We start from the raw sequence: 23,446 nt of genomic DNA on the forward strand, positions 1-23,446 counted from the left end.
TGGGTTAGGTGTGCAGTCTGATAGTGTGGATTAGATGTGCAGTCTGATAGTGTGGGTTAGGTGTGCAGTCTGATAGTGTGGGTTAGGTGTGCAGTCTGATAGTGTGGGTTAGGTGTGCAGTCTGATAGTGTAGAATAGATGTGCAGTCTGATAGTGTGGGATAGATGTGCAGTCTGATAGTGTGGATTAGATGTGCAGTCTGATAGTGTGGGTTTGGTGTGCAGTCGGATAGTGTGGATTAAATGTGCAGTCTGATAGTGTGGGTTAGGTGTGCAGTCTGATAGTGTGGGTTTGGTGTGCAGTCTGATAGTGTGGATTAGATGTGCAGTCTGATAGTGTGGGTTAGATGTGCAGTCTGATAGTGTGGATTAGATGTGCAGTCTGATAGTGTGGGTTAGATGTGCAGTCTGATAGTGTGGATTAGATGTGCTGTCTGATAGTGTGGATTAGATGTGCTGTCTGATAGTGTGGATTAGATGTGCAGTCTGATAGTGTGGGTTAGGTGTGCAGTCTGATAGTGTGGGTTAGATGTGCAGTCTGATAGTCTGGGTTAGATGTGCATAGTCTTAGATAGTGTGGGTTAGATGTGTGTGGGTTATTCTGATAGTGTGGATTAGCCGTTTGATAGTGTGGATTAGATGTGCAGTCTGATAGTGTGGATTAGATGTGGATTAGATGTGCAGTCTGATAGTGTGGATTAGGTGTGCAGTCTGATAGTGTGGATTAGATGTGCAGTCTGATAGTGTGGATTAGATGTGCAGTCTGATAGTGTGGATTAGATGTGCAGTCTGATAGTGTGGGTTAGATGTGCAGTCTGATAGTGTGGATTAGATGTGCAGTCTGATAGTGTGGATTAGATGTGCAGTCTGATAGTGTGGGTTAGATGTGCAGTCTGATAGTGTGGATTAGATGTGCAGTCTGATAGTGTGGGTTAGATGTGCAGTCTGATAGTGTGGATTAGATGTGCAGTCTGATAGTGTGGGTTAGATGTGCAGTCTGATAGTGTGGGTTAGGTGTGCAGTCTGATAGTGTGGGTTAGATGTGCAGTCTGATAGTGTGGAATAGATGTGCAGTCTGATAGTGTGGGATAGATGTGCAGTCTGATAGTGTGGATTAGATGTGCAGTCTGATAGTGTGGGTTAGGTGTGCAGTCTGAGTAGTGTGGTTAGATATCTGATGGGTTAGTCTGATAGTGTGGATTAGTGTGCTGTCTGATAGTGTGGATTAGATGTGCAGTCTGATAGTGTGGGTTAGGTGTGCAGTCTGATAGTGTGGATTAGATGTGCTGTCTGATAGTGTGGATTAGATGTGCAGTCTGATAGTGTGGGTTGAAGTGCAGTCTGATGCTGTGGATTAGATGTGCAGTCTGATAGTGTGGGTTAGATGTGCAGTCTGATATTGTGGATTAGATGTGCTGTCTGATAGTGTGGATTAGATGTGCTGTCTGATAGTGTGGGTTAGATGTGCAGTCTGATAGTGTGGGTTAGATGTGCCGTTTGATAGTGTGGATTAGATGTGCAGTCTGATAGTGTGGATTAGATGTGCAGTCTGATAGTGTGGATTAGATGTGCAGTCTGATGTGTGGAGATGTGCTGTCTGATAGTGTGGGTTAGGTGTGCAGTCTGATAGTTAGATGTGCAGTCTGATGGTGCAGTCTGAGGTGTGTGCAGTCTGATAGTGTGGGTTAGGTGTGCAGTCTGATAGTGTGGATTAGATGTGCAGTCTGATAGTGTGGGTTAGATGTGCAGTCTGATAGTGTGGATTAGATGTGCTGTCTGATAGTGTGGATTAGATGTGCTGTCTGATAGTGTGGGTTAGATGTGCAGTCTGATAGTGTGGGTTAGATGTGATAGTGTGGATTAGTGTGGTTAGTGTGGGATTAGATGTGCAGTCTGATAGTGTGGATTAGATGTGCAGTCTGATAGTGTGGATTAGATGTGCTGTCTGATAGTGTGGATTAGATGTGCAGTCTGATAGTGTGGATTAGATGTGCAGTCTGATAGTGTGGATTAGATGTGCTGTCTGATAGTGTGGATTAGATGTGCAGTCTGATAGTGTGGATTAGATGTGCAGTCTGATAGTGTGGGTTAGATGCAGTCTGATAGTGTGTGTCTGATAGTGTGGGTTAGATGTGCAGTCTGATAGTGTGGATTAGATGTGCAGTCTGATAGTGTGGGTTAGGTGTGCAGTCTGATAGTGTGGATTAGATGTGCAGTCTGATAGTGTCTGATAGTGTGGATTAGATGTGCAGTCTGATAGTGTGGATTAGATGTGCAGTCTGATAGTGTGGGTTAGGTGTGCAGTCTGATAGTGTGGATTAGATGTGCAGTCTGATAGTGTGGGTTAGATGTGCAGTCTGATAGTGTGGGTTAGATGTGCAGTCTGATAGTGTGGATTAGATGTGCAGTCTGATAGTGTGGATTAGATGTGCAGTCTGATAGTGTGGATTAGATGTGCAGTCTGATAGTGTGGGTTAGGTGTGCAGTCTGATAGTGTGGGTTAGGTGTGCAGTCTGATAGTGTGGATTAGATGTCCAGTCTGATAGTGTGTGTTTGGTGTGCAGTCGGATAGTGTGGATTAAATGTGCAGTCGGATAATGTGGGTTAGGTGTGCAGTCTGATAGTGTGGATTAGATGTGCAGTCTGATAGTGTGGGTTAGATGTGCAGTCTGATAGTGTGGATTAGATGTGCTGTCTGATAGTGTGGATTAGATGTGCTGTCTGATAGTGTGGGTTAGGTGTGCAGTCTGATAGTGTGGGTTAGGTGTGCAGTCTGATAGTGTGGGTTAGATGTGCAGTCTGATAGTGTGGATTAGATGTGCAGTCTGATAGTGTGGATTAGATGTGCAGTCTGATAGTGTGGGTTAGTCTGATAGTGTGGATTAGATGTGCAGTCTGATAGTGTGGGTTAGGTGTGCAGTCTGATAGTGTGGGTTAGGTGTGCAGTCTGATAGTGTGGGTTAGGTGTGCAGTCTGATAGTGTGGAATAGATGTGCAGTCTGATAGTGTGGGTTTGATGTGCAGTCTGATAGTGTGGATTAGATGTGCAGTCTGATAGTGTGGGTTAGATGTGCAGTCTGATAGTGTGGGTTAGATGTGCAGTCTGATAGTGTGGGTTAGATGTGCAGTCTGATAGTGTGGATTATATGTGCAGTCTGATAGTGTGGATTAGATGTGCAGTCTGATAGTGTGGATTAGATGTGCAGTCTGATAGTGTGGATTAGATGTGCAGTCTGATAGTGTGGATTAGATGTGCAGTCTGATAGTGTGGATTAGATGTGCAGTCTGATAGTGTGGGTTAGATGTGCAGTCTGATAGTGTGGATTAGATGTGCAGTCTGATAGTGTAGATTAGATGTGCAGTCTGATAGTGTGTATTAGATGTGCAGTCTGATAGTGTGGGTTAGGTGTGCAGTCTGATAGTGTGGATTAGATGTGCAGTCTGATAGTGTGGGTTAGGTGTGCAGTCTGATAGTGTGGATTAGATGTGCAGTCTGATAGTGTGGATTAGATGTGCAGTCTGATAGTGTGGATTAGATGTGCAGTCTGATAGTGTTAGGGTGCAGTCTGATAGTGTGCAGTCTGATTAGTGTGGATTAGATGTGCAGTCTGATAGTGTGTCTGATAGTGTGGGGATGTGCAGTCTGATAGTGTGGTCTGATTAGATGTGCAGTCTGATAGTGTGGATTAGATGTGCAGTCTGATAGTGTGGATTAGGATTAGATGTGCAGTCTGATAGTGTGGGTTTAGGTGTGCAGTCTGATATTTAGTGTGGTTAGGTGGGTTAGATGCAGTCTGATAGTGTGGGTTAGATGTGCAGTCTGATAGTGTGGATTAGATGTGCAGTCTGATAGTGTGGGTTAGATGTGCAGTCTGATAGTGTGGGTTAGATGTGCAGTCTGATGGTGTGGGTTAGGTTTGCAGTCTGATAGTGTGGATTAGATGTGCAGTCTGATAGTGTGGGTTAGGTGTGCAGTCTGATAGTGTGGATTAGATGTGCAGTCTGATAGTGTGGATTAGATGTGCAGTCTGATAGTGTGGATTAGATGTGCAGTCTGATAGTGTGGATTAGATGTGCAGTCTGATAGTGTGGATTAGATGTGCAGTCTGATAGTGTGGATTAGATGTGCAGTCTGATAGTGTGGATTAGATGTGCAGTCTGATAGTGTGGGTTAGATGTGCTGGGTTAGTGTGTGCAGTCTGATAGTGTGGGTTAGGTGTGCAGTCTGATAGTGTAGAATAGATGTGCAGTCTGATAGTGTGGGTTAGATGTGCAGTCTGATAGTGTGGATTAGATGTGCAGTCTGAGTCGGATGGTGTGGGTTAGGTTTGCAGTCTGATAGTGTGGATTAGATGTGCAGTCTGATAGTGTGGGTTAGGTGTGCAGTCTGATAGTGTGGATTAGATGTGTGGGTTAGATGTGCAGTCTGATAGTGTGGGTTAGATTAGATGTGCAGTCTGATAGTGTGGATTAGATTAGATGTGCAGTCTGATGTGCAGTCTGAGTGTGGTGCAGTTAGATGTGCAGTCTGATAGTGTGGATTAGATGTGCAGTCTGATAGTGTGGATTAGATGTGCAGTCTGATAGTGTGGATTAGATGTGCAGTCTGATAGTGTGGATTAGATGTGCAGTCTGATAGTGGGTTAGATGTGCAGTCTGATAGTGTGGATTAGATGTGCAGTCTGATAGTGTGGATTAGATGTGCAGTCTGATAGTGTGGATTAGATGTGCAGTCTGATAGTGTGGATTAGATGTGCAGTGTTGATAGTGTGGATTAGATGTGCAGTCTGATAGTGTGGATTAGATGTGCAGTCTGATAGTGTGGATTAGATGTGCAGTCTGATAGTGTGGATTAGATGTGCAGTCTGATAGTGTGGATTAGATCTGATGTGTGGGTTAGATGTGCAGTCTGATAGTGTGGATTAGATGTGCAGTCTGATAGTGTGGATTAGATGTGCAGTCTGATAGTGTGGGTTAGATGTGCAGTCTGATTGGAGATGTGCTGTCTGATAGTGTGGGTTAGATGTGCAGTCTGATAGTGTGGGTTAGATGTGCAGTCTGATAGTGTGGATTAGATGTGCAGTCTGATAGTGTGGATTAGATGTGCAGTCTGATAGTGTGGATTAGATGTGCAGTCTGATAGTGTGGATTAGATGTGCAGTCTGATAGTGTGGATTAGATGTGCAGTCTGATAGTGTGGATTAGATGTGCAGTCTGATAGTGTGGATTAGATGTGCAGTCTGATAGTGTGGATTAGATGTGCAGTCTGATAGTGTGGATTAGATGTGCCGTTTGATAGTGTGGATTAGATGTGCAGTCTGATAGTGTGGATTAGATGTGCAGTCTGATAGTGTGGATTAGATGTGCAGTCTGATAGTGTGGATTAGATGTGCTGTCTGATAGTGTGGATTAGATGTGCAGTCTGATAGTGTGGATTAGTGCAGTCTGATGTGGATTAGATGTGCAGTCTGATAGTGTGGATTAGATGTGCAGTCTGATAGTGTGGATTAGATGTGCAGTCTGATAGTGTGGATTAGATGTGCAGTCTGATAGTGTGGATTAGATGTGCAGTCTGATAGTGTGGATTAGATGTGCAGTCTGATAGTGTGGATTAGATGTGCAGTCTGATAGTGTGGATTAGATGTGCAGTCTGATAGTGTGGATTAGATGTGCAGTCTGATAGTGTGGATTAGATGTGCAGTCTGATAGTGTGGATTAGATGTGCAGTCTGATAGTGTGGATTAGATGTGCAGTCTGATAGTGTGGGTTAGGTGTGCAGTCTGATAGTGTGGGTTAGATGTGCAGTCTGATAGTGTGGATTAGATGTGCAGTCTGATAGTGTGGGTTAGATGTGCAGTCTGATAGTGTGGGTTAGGTGTGCAGTCTGATAGTGTGGATTAGATGTTGAGTCGGATGGTGTGGGTTAGGTTTGCAGTCTGATAGTGTGGATTAGATGTGCAGTCTGATAGTGTGGGTTAGGTGTGCAGTCTGATAGTGTGAGGTGCAGTAGATGTGCAGTCTGATAGTGTGGATTAGATGTGCAGTCTGATAGTGTGGATTAGATGTGCAGTCTGATAGTGTGGATTAGATGTGCAGTCTGATAGTGTGGATTAGATGTGCAGTTTGATAGTGTGGATTAGATGTGCAGTCTGATAGTGTGGATTAGATGTGCAGTCTGATAGTGTGGATTAGATGTGTCTGATTAGATGTGCAGTCTGATAGTGTGGATTAGATGTGCAGTCTGATAGTGTGGATTAGATGTGCAGTCTGATAGTATGGATTAGATGTGCAGTCTGATAGTGTGGATTAGATGTGCAGATCTGATTAGTGTCTGATAGTGTGGATTAGATGTGCAGTCTGATGATTAGTGTGCAGTCTGATTAGATGTGCAGTCTGATATTGTGGATTAGATGTGCAGTCTGATAGTGTGGATTAGATGTGCAGTCTGATAGTGTGGATTAGATGTGCAGTCTGATAGTGTGGATTAGATGTGCAGTCTGATAGTGTGGATTAGATGTGCAGTCTGATAGTGTGGATTAGATGTGCAGTCTGATAGTGTGGATTAGATGTGCAGTCTGATAGTGTGGATTAGATGTGCAGTTTGATAGTGTGGATTAGATGTGCAGTCTGATAGTGTGGATTAGATGTGCAGTCTGATAGTGTGGATTAGATGTGCAGTCTGATAGTGTGGATTAGATGTGCAGTCTGATAGTGTGGATTAGATGTGCAGCAGTCTGTGTGTGGATTAGATGTGCAGTCTGATAGCGTGGATTAGATGTGCAGTCTGATAGTGTGGATTAGATGTGCAGTCTGATAGTGTGGATTAGATGTGCAGTCTGATAGTGTGGATTAGATGTGCAGTCTGATAGTGTGGATTAGATGTGCAGTCTGATAGTGTGGATTAGATGTGCAGTCTGATAGTGTGGATTAGATGTGCAGTCTGATAGCGTGGATTAGATGTGCAGTCTGATAGTGTGGATTAGATGTGCAGTCTGATAGTGTGGATTAGATGTGCAGTCTGATAGCGTGGATTAGATGTGCAGTCTGATAGTGTGGATTAGATGTGCAGTCTGATAGTGTGGATTAGATGTGCAGTCTGATAGTGTGGATTAGATGTGCAGTCTGATAGTTTCGGTGTAGCTCCTACTGATGAGACAACTTGTAGGTGAAATGGTTATTCTGATCAGACAGTCCCAACCTCTGATCAAGAAGAGGGAGACTGTGATGGCACAGCTCTCGAGTTCACTCCCTCTTTCCTCTATTCTGTTTCTTTCTGTTCTCTCTGTCATTCCTCTCTCTCCTTCCCCCTCTCTCTTTCTGGGTCTGTGAATTCATAAACTAAACGTATCTAAGCGTTTATGTTGTCAGCGAGCCATCTTATCCTTTCGAGGGATGAGAAGCATTCTGCAGCACACTGCTACTGCTGCCACGGCTCTGATGTGTATTACAATGACTCTAATGTGTATTACAATGATTCTAATGTGTATTACAATGACTCTAATGTGTATTACAATGACTCTAATGTGTATTACAATGGATCTAATGTGTATTACAATGACTCTAATGTGTATTACAATGACTCTAATGTGTATTACAATGGCTCTAATGTGTATTACAATGACTCTAATGTGTATTACAATGACTCTAATGTGTATTACAATGACTCTAATGTGTATTACAATGACTCTAATGTGTATTACAATGGCTCTAATGTGTATTACAATGACTCTAATGTGTATTACAATGACTCTAATGTGTATTACAATGGCTCTAATGTGTATTACAATGACTCTAATGTGTATTACAATGACTCTAATGTGTATTACAATGACTATTACTAACCCTGAGTAGTAGTAGTTGTAGTAATAATAGTACCAGTGGTTATCGTAGAAGTAAAAGTTATAGCTATCGTAAATATAGCAGAGCAGGACATAGTAATAGTCTTCGGTAAGAGCCAGTCGTCTGCCCTCAGAGCGGACAGGGAGACAGGGAGAGAACAGAGACGCATCCGTTCAGCAACACCACCATGTCTTAAACAAGCTCAACTTCCCAACCCAGAATAAACACACACAACCAACCTAACAAAAGCTGCTCTGTCTGTCCTGCCTGCTTTCCTGGCCACACTTTTAGTATTTCTGTTTTTTCGGGCAGCGTTAAAAAGTTGCTAAACCAGAATACAAAATTGCAGTCTTTCTCTGTGTGACTTTTCAGAGTGAGTTCTCTGTGCTTTGTCTTTCTGTGTGTGTGTTTTTGTGTGTGTGTTTGTGTGTTTTTGTGTGTGTGCTTGTTTTCAGAGTGAGTTCTCTGTGTGTGTGTTTGTGTGTAAGTGCGTGTGTGCGTGTGTGCATCGGACATATTTCTATCTGACAAACAGATTAAACAGAGTTCCAGCTTTGGACTGGTGACCTCAGGACTTTTCTCTCTCTTTCTCTCCTTCTGTCATTTTACTGGCTCCTCTGTGGATTCCATACTTACGGTGCCGTCACAGCGCCATATCAGCGGAGAGCAGTGAGTTTTAGACAAACAGACAGACAAACAGACACCGTTGGCTGCTCATAGTCTGGGTTTTCCTCCTCTCTACTCCTTGTTGTGTTTTTCCTCGTCTATACATTTTTTCACCTCTTCTCCCCCTTCACTCTATCTATTGGGTAAGAGGCAGACTTCTCCCCCTTCACTCTATTTATAGGGTTAGAGGCAGACTTCTCCCCCTTCACTCTATCTGTAAGGTTAGAGGCAGACAAGGGTTCCTCTCTGTTTTGACACATGAATGATGCAGTGCCACACAATTGAAACCATACAAGACAGGTGTGACTAGGGTTGTTATAAACTGTATTTTCATCATAAGTCATTTGAATTCATTGTGGTGAAATTGTGAGAGAATGTGTACAGTATAGGGTGAGAGGTGGCCTGTAAAAGAAAGGATTGATGTTATGCTGCTAAACCAGTGATCCTCTCTCCTGGTCATGGAGGGCTGCAGTATGTTTACTTAGCTAGTAGCTTCCGTCTGCCCCGTGTTTCCAAAACTCTCCCGGAGCCATTCCATTTATTTGATCTATTCCAACGCTAGCACACCTGATTCAACCATTCAACTAATCATCAAGCCCTTGATTAGTCCAATAAGGTGCGGTAGACCTGGAACAGACCTGGAGAGCTAGCTTTGAACGGCTGGGGGGTACTGGAGGAGAGCTCGCCTTGAACGGCTGGCGGGTACTGGAGAAGAGAGCTAGCCTTGAACGGCTGGCGGGTACTGGAGGAGAGAGCTAGCCTTGAACGGCTGGGGGGTACTGGAGGAGAGCTAGCCTTGAACGGCTGGGGGGTACTGGAGGAGAGCTCGCCTTGAACGGCTGGCGGGTACTGGAGGAGAGAGCTAGCCTTGAACGGCTGGCGGGTACTGGAGGAGAGAGCTAGCCTTGAACGGCTGGGGGGTACTGGAGGAGAGCTAGCCTTGAACGGCTGGGGGGTACTGGAGGAGAGCTCGCCTTGAACGGCTGGCGGGTACTGGAGGAGAGAGCTAGCCTTGAACGGCTGGGGGGTACTGGAGGAGAGCTAGTCTTGAACAGCTGGGGGGTACTGGAGGAAAGTTTGGGAACCGCCACCATAGGCTCTGTGGGTGTGGTGTGTAAGAAACAATCCTATTGTAGGTTTGTTTTTTTGACAGCTCAGGTCGGGGGACGTGTCTGGACAATGAACCTCTGAAACGAGACTTCCTGTACCCAACAGTGGCCCCGGGGCAGGTGTACGACGCAGACGAGCAGTGTCGCTTCCAGTACGGAGCCTCTTCACGACAGTGTAAATATGGGGTAAGAAACCCGCGTCTCTCTGACTCTACAGTATGCATACAGTCTCTCTCCCCTACATCGGAGGACCATGCTGTTAAGGGAATAGTTGATCATAATCAGGGTGTTATCATCATAATCAGGGTGTTATTATCATAATCGGGGTGTTATTATCATAATCATGGTGTTATTATCATAATCATGGTGTTATTATCATAATCAGGGTGTTATCATCATAATCATGGTGTTGTTATCATAATCAGGGTGTTATTATCATAATCATGGAGTTATTATCATGATCATGGTGTTATTATCATAATCATGGTGTTATTATCATAATCAGGGTGTTATCATCATAATCAGGGTGTTATTATCATAATCATGGAGTTATTATCATAATCATGGTGTTATTATCATAATCAGGGTGTTATCATCATAATTGGGGTGTTATCATCATAATCAGGGTGTTATTATCATAATCAGGGTGTTATTATCATAATCATGGTGTTATTATCATAATCATGGTGTTATTATCATAATTGGGGTGTTATAATCATAATCATGGTGTTATTATCATAATCAAGGTGTTATTATCATAATCAGGGTGTTATTATCATAATCATGGAGTTATTATCATAATCATGGTGTTATTATCATAATCAGGGTGTTATCATCATAATTGGGGTGTTATCATCATAATCAGGGTGTTATTATCATAATCAGGGTGTTATTATCATAATCATGGTCTTATTATCATAATCGGGGTGTTATCATCATAATCATGGTGTTATTATCATAATCAAGGTGTTATCATCATAATCAGGGTGTTATCATCATAATCATGATGTTATCATCATAATCAGGGTGTTATCATCATAATCAGGGTGTTATTATCATAATCATGGTGTTATCATCATAATCAGGGTGTTATCATCATAATCATGGTGTTATTATCATAATCAGGGTGTTATTATCATAATCATGGAGTTATTATCATAATCATGATGTTATCATAATCATGGTGTTATTATCATAATCAGGGTGTTATTATCAAAATCAGGGTGGTATCATCATAATCAGGGTGTTATGATCATAATCAGGGCGTTATGATCATAATCAGGGTGTTATTATCATAATCAGGGTGTTATGATCATAATCATGGTGTTATTCTCATAATCATGTTGTTATTATCATAATCGGAGTGTTATCATCATAATCAGGGTGTTATCATCATAATCATGGTGTTATTATCATAATCGGGGTGTTATCATCATAATCATGGTGTTATTATCATAATCGGGGTGTTATCATCATAATCATGGTGTTATCATCATAATCATGGTGTTATTATCATAATCGGGGTGTTATTATGATAATCATGGTGTTATCATAATCATGATGTTATTATCATAATCGGGGTGTTATCATCATAATCATGGTGTTATCATCATAATCATGCTGTTATTATCATAATCGGGGTGTTATTATCATAATCATGGTGTTATCATAATCATGGTGTTATTATCATAATCGGGGTGTTATCATCATAATCATGTTGTTATTATCATAATCGGGGTGTTATCATCATAATCATGTTGTTATTATCATAATCGGGGTGTTATTATCATAATCATGTTGTTATTATCATAATCGGGGTGTTATTATCATAATCGGGGTGTTATTATAATAATCATGTTGTTATTATCATAATCGGGGTGTTATTATCATAATCGGGGTGTTATTATCATAATCATGGTGTTATTCTCATAATCATGGTGTTAATATCATAATCAGGGTGTTATCATCATAATCAGGGTTACGGGTGTAATCTTCATATCACCAGAAGGAGACATCATTGGCACATGGGATAGAGGCGTCTCATCACAGGTCTGACGAGGGAGGTTTTTACACACACACACACACACACACACACACACACACACACACACACACACACACACACACACACACACACACACACACACACACACACACACACACACACACACACACACACACACACACACACACACACACACACACCACAGTTTCATGGAATGCTAATGATTACCCCCCTCCCACCACCTTGTAGAATAACAACCCAGGGTAAATAAAGAAACACGAGCAGAGGGAGAACTAAACCAAGCCACAGAAACAGGAGATGTTGAATGAAAGCCACAACGAATTAATGAACCAATAAGGACAGAAAAAGAGTCTACCATTAGCCGAGATCAAGAGAGTTTATTTTGTTTCATTGAAAGACATATCTGACAGCAGATTACCACAGGCCCCAAATTAAACCCTGTCATTTTGTCTCTTAAGCTCTTAATTGTGGTTTTAGATCAGCATGAAAGACAAACATTTATGAAAGGAAAGCATTCCTCCAGAGCCTGGCTCAGCTGTGTTGCTCTGCGCTGCTCTGTGCCGGGCTGCTTCCAGAATGTAGTCTTTTATCTGCTAGGATTCTGGATTCTGACCTGGAATCAGATCGGTTTCACTCAGCCAGCCAGATGTCTAGTAAAGAGTTGTCTTTAATTAAGAGCTCGCTGATCAAACCCATGTAACCATATAAACAAGTCAAATATCTATGACTGAATGTGTAGTTTACTTTCAGAGTTGATGTTACACTTTTAGAAGAAAAGATGCTATCTAGTTCTGTCCCCATAGGGGACCCTTTGAATAACCCTTTTGGGTAGTTCTACCTGGAACCAAAAAGAGTTATCGTATGGGGACAGCCGAATAACCCTTTTGGAACCCTTTTTTCTAAGAGTGTAGGAAAGGTGACCTCTCTTATCTGGGAGACAGTTACTCTGTACAACACATAAAGCAGAGCAGAGCCTGCTTTAGTGCCACTAAAGACTAAAGAGAACCACTAAAAGATATGGTGGGGTAAGAGAGGTGCAGTAACACTTAACAGTCACTCTTACACATAATGGTTGTGGTGCCCATTATGTTTTTGACCTGGAAGTAGAACTCTCCATTCCCAACCCAGGTTCTAATGGGGAGAGAAAGTTGCTGTTGCTCCTACTGATAAGACCCGACAGCATAGCAGTGGTTTAGTGAAGTGTTTCAATGCTTTCTCCTGTGAAATGGTATAAAAGAAGCCGAGAAATAGTTGTTGAAACATTTTTGGACTCACAGAACTTATTTAATTGACCCTTCACTAAGCCCTGTTGCAACCTCAGACAACATTTTCCAGGGAAGCCCAATTCCCCATTCAACCACTGGTGAAATCCCCTCACAGTGATCTCAAACTGTGTTTTTAATACACAATGAAATGAAACACAGACTTTCCCTTGCTAATCAGGAAACTATTGAGTATGTTGTGACGGACTGTTATTACAATTACTTCACAGGAACCTGGTCAAATTATATTGGTAGTGTAGCTAGCCACTGAATGGCTCTGAATTCACTGTTGGCATACAGTCAAAGCTATAACCTCTTTTGGAGCTAACTAGTGCTCTCAAATTGTATGTATCATGATGTCGACAGCAGATGGTAGGTGTATTTACAGCATTGCTGACTTAGCTAGCGAACATACATTTTGAGAAAACAGGTTATATTAAGTGGCTAGCTAGCGTTAGCAATGTTTGGTGATCAATGAGACTGAGAGCTAGCTAACCAGCTGAGCTAGCAAACAATGTAACAAAACTATCATTTCAGATACAAAAAATACACCATCAGCAGGTTTTGCATTCCAGGAATCACAGTAGCAAGTACTTCTGGTGCTCTGTTAAATTATTTAGCCATTTAAACATGTATTTTTTTTAAAGAACTCAGTTTTTGCCATAGCCCTCAATGGCTTGTGATCATGGGTGTGTCGGACTCAGGGGCGGGAATTAGTGAAGGGTCAATTGAATGGTCATTTCGAACTGACACTCTCAGAATGTTGAAGTCACCAGGGGTTCTATCTAAGTGGAATACAGCTATGACCGGAATGGACTTTTTCATAGTAGGTTAGAAGAACTTATGCAGCAGGTTAGGAGAATGAACGTAGTAGGTAAAAAGAGAGTGAGGTTAAGGTTAGGAAAATGGTTAGGGTTAACTTCCTCTCTGTTAGCTAGATAGTGTATATCCCCCAGACCAGACCAGACCAGACCAGGGACACATGTTCATTTAGACCTGGTTTAGGGGGGGTGGCGCAGTGAGACAGGGCCGACTCAGAGTGGCAGTTTACAGCTTTATTTAATCTATAGCGTCTAGCAGCAGTAGATGAGACCTGTAGAGACCAGCAGGGCCTGGACCTTATTTACTGACCCGTGGGGTCAGAGCCTGGGCTCAGGGCCGTAACTCTTCTTCATGACGCTGCTCCTCTTCTGCTCTGCCGTACACAGTTATCCAGTAAAGCCTTTGAAGTGGAGAGGCGGAGGGGAACCAAAGAGCTTTAATGAGAAATCGAATACAGGGTTGTGCAGAGCTGTCCTTGTTACACACACTCGGTTTTACGATTGAATTTACTCCAGAGTGACTCTGACTTGGATTCTCTATCTCCTCTTTCATCAAACTCACAAAAGTTCCAAAAGAATAAAAACATTTCAAATGTCATATTATGTCTATATACAGTGTTGTAATGATGTGCAAATATCTCTCTCTCTTTCTCTCTCTTTCTACCTCTCCTTCCACTCTTTCTCCACTCTTTCTGTCTCTCTCTCTCTCTGTCTGTCTCTCTCCCTCTCTTTCTGTCTCTTTTGTTATTTCTCTCTCTCTACCTCTCCTTCCACTCTTTCCCCTCTCTCCCTGGCTCTCTCTGGCTCTCTTTCTCTCTGTCTATGTCTCTCTCCCTATCTTTCTGTCTCTTTCTCTCTCTCTCTTTCTACCTCTCCTTCCACTCTTTCCCCCCTCTCTCTCTGTCTCTCTCTGTCTCTCCCCCTGTCTTTCTACATCTCTCTCAATTCAATTCAATTTTTTCAATTCAAGGGCTTTATTGGCATGGGAAACATGTGTTAACATTGCCGAAGCAAGTGAGGTAGACAACATACAAAGTGAATATATAAGGTGAAAATCAACAAAAATTAACAGTAAACATGACACATACAGAAGTTTCAAAACAGTAAAGACATTACAAATGTCATATTATATATATATATATATATAGATACAATGTACAAATAGTTAAAGGACACAAGATAAAATAAATAAGCATAAATATGGGTTGTATTTACAATGGTGTTTGTTCTTCACTGGTTGCCCTTTTCTCGTGGCAACAGGTCACAAATCTTGCTGCTGTGATGGCACACTGTGGAATTTCACCCAGTAGATATGGGAGTTTTTCAAAATTGGATTTGTTTTCGAATTCTTTGTGGATCTGTGTGATCTGGGGGAAATATGTATCTCTAATATGGTCATACATTGGGCAGGAGGTTAGGAAGTGCAGCTCAGTTTCCACCTCATTTTGTGGGCAGTGAGCACATAGCCTGTCTTCTCTTGAGAGCCATGTCTGCCTACGGCGGCCTTTCTCAATAGCAAGGCTATGCTCACTGAGTCTGTACATAGTCAAAGCTTTCCTTAATTTTGGGTCAGTCACAGTGGTCAGGTATTCTGCCGCTGTGTACTCTCTGTGTAGGGCCAAATAGCATTCTAGTTTGCTCTGTTTTTTTGTTAATTCTTTCCAATGTGTTAAGTAATTATCTTTTTGTTTTCTCATGATTTGGTTGGGTCTAATTGTGCTGTTGTCCTGGGGCTCTGTAGGGTGTGTTTGTGTTTGTGAACAGAGCCCCAGGACCAGCTTGCTTATGGGACTCTTCTCCAGGTTCATCTCTCTGTAGGTGATGGCTTTGTTATGGAAGGTTTGTGAATCGCTTCCTTTTAGGTGGTTGTAGAATTGAATGGCTCTTTTCTGGATTTTGATAATTAGTGGGTATCGGCCTAATTCTGCTCTGCATGCATTATTTGGTGTTTTACGTTGTACACGGAGGATATTTTTGCAGAATTCTGTGTGCAGAGTCTCAATTTCGTGTTTGTCCCATTTTGTGAAGTCTTGGTTGGTGAGCGGACCCCAGACCTCACAACCATAAAGGGCAATGGGCTCTATGACTGATTCAAGTATTTTTAGCCAAATCCTAATTGGTATGTTGAAATTTATGTTTCTTTTGATGGCATAGAATGCCCTTCTTGCCTTGTCTCTCAGATCGTTCACAGCTTTGTGGAAGTTACTTGTGGCGCTGATGTTTAGGCCAAGGTATGTATAGTTTTTTGTGTGCTCTAGGGCAACAGTGTCTAGATGGAATTTGAATTTGTGGTCCTGGTGACTGGACCTTTTTTGGAACACCATTATTTTGGTCTTACTGAGATTTACTGTCAGGGCCCAGGTCTGACAGAATCTGTGCATAAGATCTAGGTGCTGCTGTAGGCCCTCCTTGGTTGGTGACAGAAGCACCAGATCATCAGCAAACAGCAGACATTTGACTTCGGATTCTAGCAGGGGAGGCCGGGTGCTGCAGACTTTTCTAGTGCCCGCGCCAATTCGTTGATATATATGTTGAAGAGGATGGGGCTTAAGCTGCATCCCTGTCTAACCCCACAACCCTGTGTGAAGAAATGTGTGTGTTTTTTGCCAATTTTAACCGCACACTTGTTGTTTGTGTACATGGATTTTATAATGTCATATGTTTTACCCCCAACACCACTTTCCATCAGTTTGTATAGCAGACCCTCATGCCAGATTGAGTCGAAGGCTTTTTTGAAATCAACAAAGCATGAGAAGACTTTGCCTTTGTTTTGGTTTGTTTGGTTGTCAATTGGGGTGTGCAGGGTAAATACATGGTCTGTTGTACGGTAATTTGGTAAAAAGCCAATTTGACATTTGCTCAGTACATTGTTTTCATTGAGGAAATGTACGAGTCTCCTGTTAATAATAATGCAGAGGATTTTCCCAAGGTTACTGTTGACACATATTCCACGGTAGTTATTGGGGTCAAATTTGTCTCCACTTTTGTGGATTGGGGGGATCAGTCCTTGGTTCCAAATATTGGGGAAGATGCCAGAGCTAAGTATGATGTTAAAGAGTTTTAGTATAGCCAATTGGAATTTGTTGTCTGTATATTTGATCATTTCATTGAGGATACCATCGACACCACAGGCCTTTTTGGGTTGGAGGGTTTTTATTTTGTCCTGTAACTCATTCAATGTAATTGGAGAATCCAGTGGGTTCTGGTAGTCTTTAATAGTTGATTCTAAGATCTGTATTTGATCATGTATATGTTTTTGCTCTTTATTCTTTGTTATAGAACCAAAAAGATTGGAGAAGTGGTTTACCCATACATCTCCCTTTTGGATAGATAATTCTTCGTGTTGTTGTTTGTTTAGTGTTTTCCAATTTTCCCAGAAGTGGTTAGTCTATGGATTCTTCAATTACATTGAGCTGATTTCTGACATGCTGTTCCTTCTTTTTCCGTAGTGTATTTCTGTATTGTTTTAGTGATTCACCATAGTGAAGGCGTAGACTCAGGTTTTCCGGGTCTCTATGTTTTTGGTTGGACAGGTTTCTCAATTTCTTTCTTAGATTTTTGCATTCTTCATCAAACCATTTGTCATTATTGTTAATTTTCTTCGGTTTTCTATTTGAGATTTTTAGATTTGATAGGGAAGCTGAGAGGTCAAATATACTGTTAAGATTTTCTACTGCCAAGTTTACACCTTCACTATTACAGTGGAACGTTTTACCCAGGAAATTGTCTAAAAGGGATTGAATTTGTTGTTGCCTAATTGTTTTTTGGTAGGTTTCCAAACTGCATTCCTTCCATCTATAGCATTTTTTAATGTTACTCAGTTCCTTTGGCTTTGATGCCTCATGATTGAGTATTGCTCTCTTTCTCTACCTCTCTCTCTCTCTCTCTCTCTCTCTCTCTCTCTCTCTCTCTCTCTCTCTCTCTCTCAATTCAATTCAATTCAATTCAAGGGCTTTATTGGCATGGGAAACATGTGTTAACATTGCCAAAGCAAGTGAGGTAGACAACATACAAAGTGAATATATAAAGTGAAAAACAACAAAAATTAACAGTAAACATTACACATACAACAGTTTCAAAACAGTAAAGACATTACAAATGTCATATTATATATATATATATATATATATATATATATATATATATATATATATATATATATATATATATATATATACACACAACGTACAAATAATTAAAGGACACAAGATAAAATAAATAAGCATAAATATGGGTTGTATTTACAATGGTGTTTGTTCTTCACTGGTTGCCCTTTTCTCGTGGCAACAGGTCACAAATCTTGCTGCTGTGATGGCACACTGTGGAATTTCACCCAGTAGGTATGGGAGTTTTTCAAAATTGGATATGTTTTCGAATTCTTTGTGGATCTGTGTGATCTGGGGGAAATATGTCTCTCTAATATGGTCATACATTGGGCAGGAGGTTAGGAAGTGCAGCTCAGTTTCCACCTCATTTTGTGGGCAGTGAGCACATAGCCTGTCTTCTCTTGAGAGCCATGTCTGCCTACGGCGGCCTTTCTCAATAGCAAGGCTAAAGGTTTACCTTCAGACACTGTTTAAATGTTTAATTTCTTACTGACACTGGGGCTTTTTGAGCTTTGCTATTGGTCTATTTCTCTGCTGGCTTTTCTCCCACTTCTTATGGAGACTCTTCGGGTAGGCTCTCTCAATATAAATGGCACCAGATGCGGGAAAGAGGAGTGTGTTGAGTGAATATGTAAAACAAAAAAAAGTACAGGTGTTGTTTCTGCAGGAGATGCATAGTGATGTGGTGAATGAAGTTGATTGGGGGCTCTGGTGGAAAGGGGCAAGTGTGTTGAGCCATGGGACAAATCTTAGTGCAGGGGTGGCAGTCCTTTTTGCACCGGGTCTGGCTGTAAAAATTTGCTCCTCAAAGGAGGTGTGTAGGGGTAGGTTGCTTGTTGTTAAAGCAGAAATTAACAACATGTGTTTTGTCTTTATAAATGTGTATGCGCCTAACACAGGGAGAGAAAGAGGGGTTCTATTTGGGAGTCTTAGACAGGAACTCTCACAAGTAGCGCCTGAGGAGACGCTGGTGATCGGAGGTGACTGGAACTGTACAATGGATTTGACAAAAGACATAAATGGGGAAGAGCCTCATTCAGTGTCAGTGGGAGTGTTAAGGGGCATCTTTAATCAGTTTGACCTAGTGGATGTTTGGAGAACTAAACATCCAAACACAAGACAGTATACGTGGGTGAAGGTTTTTGGAGCTAGGGTGAGTGCAGCTCGACTTGATCGTTTTTACATGTCCAGGAATCAGAGCAATAGGCTACTGGGTGCTACCATTCTCCCAGTGGGGTTTTCGGATCACCACATAACCATGGCTCGGCTGTCTATTTCACCAGGGCCCCGGCAGGCATCTTATTGGAAGTTCAATGTAAAGCTCTTACAAGATGCCACTTTTTGCTCAGGTTTCCAGACTTTTTGGGAAAGATGGGGGCAGCGAAGAGAGGAGTATGAGTCTCTGAGTCAGTGGTGGGATGTGGGGAAAGTGCAAATTCGGCTTTTCTGTCAACAGTACACAGCTCTCTCATCCTCAGAGGCTAGGAGAGTATTGGGGGAACTAGAGCGGTGTATTAGTGAGATGGAGGTAGAGATGGTGGGGCAAGGCAATGTAGGCCTCCAGGCTAACTTAGCCGAATTACGTAGGGACCTGGGCAGTTTTTTCCAGGTTAAAGCAAAGGGAGCACTTGTAAGAGCTAGGTTCTCCATGCTCAAGGAGATGGATGCTCCCAGCTCCTTCTTCTTTGGTTTGGAAAGACAGAGCAGTGAAGCCAAGGGTATGCATTGTCTACGGCTGTCTGATGGGCGGGTGACCTCTGTGGTGGGGGAGATGCGGGAGCGGACTGTGGAGTTTTATACTGAATTGTATAGGGCAGAAATGTGTGATCCTATGTGTGCTCAGGTCTTGTTCGCAGGACTCCCTAAGCTATCTCGGGCACAGAGGGATGAAATGGACATTCCTCTGTTGTCACATGAACTGTCAGAGGCAGTAACCCAGATGTCCCCCGGTCGTGCACCCGGGGTCGATGGACTTCCAGTGGAATTTTACAAAAAATTCTGGGGAACAATTGGACAGGATTTCTTTTGCGTGTTGCGAGAATGCGTCGGGGTAGGAGAGTTGCCGATGAGCTGCCGTCGGGCGGCTCTGACTCTCCTGCCCAAAAAAGGGACTTGTGTGAACTTAAGAACTGGAGGCCTGTGGCATTACTCTGTGCGGACTACAAGATTTTTGCCAAGGTCCTCTCTAACAGACTGAAGTCCCATCTGGACTCTATAATACACAAGGACCAGACATATTGTGTACCGGGACGCTCAATCACGGACAACTTGTTCTTGATTAGGGACATGTTGGACTTGTCGAGAGGTTCTAATGTGAACTTTGGACTGGTCTCTTTAGATCAAGAGAAGGCTTTTGATAGAGTGGATCATGAGTATCTGTTTAATGTGATGTCTGTGTTAGGGTTTGGGAAGAGTTTTGTGACCTGTGTGAAGCTGTTGTATGCTGGGGCGTCATGTATGGTTAAGGTGGGAGGGGGGCTCAGTAGGCCAGTCTGGGTGAGACGGGGCATTAGACAAGGATGCCCTCTATCTGGGCAGCTGTACACACTAGCCATTGAGCCTTTTTTAGGACTGCTACGCAGGAGACTGCGGGGAGTGTGCTGGACAGGCATGGATGTGGTGAGAGGAATTGCAGTCTCAGCATATGCAGATGATGTTTCTGTGATGGTCAGGGATGGGCAAGATATGCAGGAACTAGAGACCAGTCTGAAGGTGTACGAGGGAGCTTCATCAGCTAAGGTAAACTGGGGAAAGAGCAAAGCTCTGTTATGTGGGGCATCGGGGGATAGGGCTCCTCCTCTGCTTCCAGGGGGTTTGCAGTGGGGTTGTGAAGGGCTTAAAGTGTTGGGGGTGTACCTGGACTCGGAGAGGTGGGTTAGCAAGAACTGGGAGGGGCTGACACAGGCAGTGGTGTCAAGACTGGCCAGGTGGAGGTGGCTCCTGTCCCAAGTGTCATATAGAGGGAGGGTGCTGATAATCAACAACCTGGTGGCATCTTCCTTGTGGCATAAACTGGCTGTCCTCAACCCCCCCGCCGGTCTGCTTGCAGACCTGCAACGCAAGCTGGTGGACTTTTTTTGGTCGGGACATCACTGGCTGAAGGCAGCAGTTTTGTACATGACCGTCCACGAAGGAGGACAGGGCCTGGTGGAACTGGAGAGCAGGATGGCTGCTTTCCGACTAAAGGCGGTGCAGAGACTGCTGTACCACACTGATGTTGGCTGGAGGGAACCAGCATGCGCTGCTGAGGAGAGCTGGCGGATTAGGGTTGGACCGGCAGCTGTTCCTCATGAAGCTGGAGAGGCTGAGTACAGCAGGTCTCTCAGAGTTTTACTCTGCGGTGCTGAGGGCCTGGCAGCTGCTAAGGCCCACACGAGAAGGGGGTGTGGAGCCTGGGCAGTGGGTGTGGGAGGAACCCATCTTCCACAACCCAGCCATCCCTTTGAGATCGGTTCAGTCGGCCACCCTGCAGAGGCAACTGATGGCAGGGGGTTTACAAAGGCTGGGTGACCTGAGACTGCTGGGAGAGGAGGGGTGGAAAACCCCGGAGGTCTTGGCGCAACAAACAGGAATAACGTCTCTTAGGCTGCTGGAGAGATTTCTGGAGGAGGTCCAGGAGGCACTGTCTGAGCCGGTAAGGGGGGTGTTTGAGAGGCCAAAGGGAGAGGGGCCACCAATGTTCCCGCCACTGCAGGTGACGGCAGAGACTGGAGACTGGCAAGGGGGTCTGGAGGACTTGTTAGATTTTAACACTCCGAGCCTGGGGGAGTTTGAGGGGGTGGGAGGTAAAGCCCTCTACAACCTCTGCGTTAAGGTGAGGAGCATTAGAAGCCTAACAGGAGTGAAGGCACATCAGTGGCAGGGGGTATGTGGGGCGGAGAGTATGGTGGGTTTTAGATGGAGGGCGCTCTACAAACCCCCAGTACCAAAGAGGTCAGGGGACCTCCAGTGGAGGGTTCTTCATGGAGCCCTGGCCACTAACAGCTGGTTGGCACGGGTTGATCCGGGAATTGGGCATTGGTGTCCTTTCTAATAATAATATAATAATATATGCCATTTAGCAGACGCTTTTATCCAAAGCGACTTACAGTCATGTGTGCATACATTCTACGTATGGGTGGTCCCGGGAATCGAACCCACTACCCAGGCGTTACAAGCGCCATGCTCTACCAACTGAGCTACAGAAGGACCACTTTCTGTCAAATGAAAGAAACTGTAATTCATGTGTTTTCTGTGTGCACCAGGTTAATGTCATTAATGTCTCTGTTGGAATGTCTGTGTGACAGGTTGGGGGTGGTTTTTGCTGTTGGGATGTTTATAATGGGATACAGGTATTCGAGTAAGGAGAAGGAAAAATGTGTTTTGTTTAATTTTCTGTTTGCTCAGGCAAAGTTAGCTATTTGGCTAACAAGGAGGAACAGGGTCAAAGGTGGGGGGATAACAGACCCTTTACTACTGTTTAATGGGATGGTCTCTGCGCGCCTTAGGGTTGAGTTTGAGTTCTATAAAATGATCAAATGTGTGGAGATGTTTGAGGAGATATGGTGTGTTGGGGGGGCTGTCTGTATTGCTGGGGAAGATGTTTTGGATATACGGTTGTAGGAGAGGGTTTTTGTGTATGGTGATTTGTATCATGTGGCAGATGGAAAGGTGAGTATGGTACATGTATGCAGTATAGGATATATTTTTATTTATTTTTTTATTTTAGGAGTGGGGGGGTGAGTTTTAAATGAATTAAGAATGTTTCAATAAAGAAAGACCAAAAGTCAAAAGTCTCTCTCTCTCTCTCTCTCTCTCTCTCTCTCTCTCTCTCTCTCTCTCTCTCTCTCTCTCTCTCTCTCTCTCTCTCTCTCTCTCTCTCTTTCTCTCTTTCTGTCTCTCTCTCTCTCTCTCTCTCTCTCTCTCTCTCTCTCTCTCTCTCTCTCTCTCTCTCTCTCTTTCTCTCTTTCTGTCTCTCTCTCTCTGTCTCTGTCTCTGTCCAGACATAAAGAGTTCTCCCTCTGTTATAAGAGCTAGGAGATAAGATGGAGAAATCGTAGAAACAGAAGAAGTTGTTTGTTTTATAACTTCCTGTGGGACAAATATGTTTGTTATGTCTACAGTCTCTGTTCCCTGAGACTGTCTCCTCTCTGAGGGGCAGTTTGAATATGCTCTCTGTTGTGCCAGAGTGATTTCCTACAACTGGTTAACAGTGGTTTCTGTTACTCCATTATACCTGGGTCAACTATATAGCTACTCCATCAGACCTGGGTCAAATATATAGCTACTCCATTATACCTGGGTCAACTATATAGCTACTCCATCAGACCTGGGTCAAATATATAGCTACTCCATTATACCTGGGTCAACTATATAGCTACTCCATTATACCTGGGTCAAATATATAGCTACTCCATCAGACCTGGGTCAAATATATAGCTACTCCATCAGACCTGGGTCAAATATATAGCTACTCCATCAGACCTGGGTCAAATATATATGTCTACTACTTCCACATATTTCAGCTGAGCTTGAGTTAGTTTGCCTGGTGAAATGGAGCCTATGGAATAGTCCACAGTGTCTCCAAACTGTGCAACCTATATTTGACCCAGGTTTGCCAATATGTCGGCTGACTACAG

General features: G+C 43.2%; 1 protein-coding gene and 1 long non-coding RNA gene across 6 annotated transcripts in view; both read left to right on the forward strand.

Moving 5' to 3' along the window:
* LOC118372715 (A disintegrin and metalloproteinase with thrombospondin motifs 6-like) overlaps positions 1–23,446 on the forward strand; it is a 174,654-nt gene that overhangs the window by 55,976 nt on the left and 95,232 nt on the right. The window contains exon 11 of the mRNA XM_052458315.1: positions 9,658–9,799. Coding sequence (XP_052314275.1) covers positions 9,658–9,799 — 142 coding nt within the window. The remainder of the gene's footprint in view (positions 1–9,657; positions 9,800–23,446) is intronic.
* On the forward strand, positions 119–7,128 carry LOC127906369 (uncharacterized). 5 transcript variants are annotated; one of them, XR_008061062.1, is made up of 4 exons: positions 119–502; positions 2,686–2,763; positions 5,875–5,978; positions 6,905–7,128. It is a non-coding gene; the product is annotated as an uncharacterized LOC127906369 (long non-coding RNA). The 5 variants fall into 5 exon arrangements; XR_008061059.1 differs by having other exon boundaries at positions 2,686–2,737; positions 5,771–5,978; XR_008061061.1 differs by lacking the exons at positions 5,875–5,978; positions 6,905–7,128 and adding an exon at positions 5,231–5,432.

This window comes from Oncorhynchus keta, chromosome 12, assembly GCF_023373465.1.
Source record: "Oncorhynchus keta strain PuntledgeMale-10-30-2019 chromosome 12, Oket_V2, whole genome shotgun sequence".
NCBI classification, from domain to species: domain Eukaryota; kingdom Metazoa; phylum Chordata; class Actinopteri; order Salmoniformes; family Salmonidae; genus Oncorhynchus; species Oncorhynchus keta.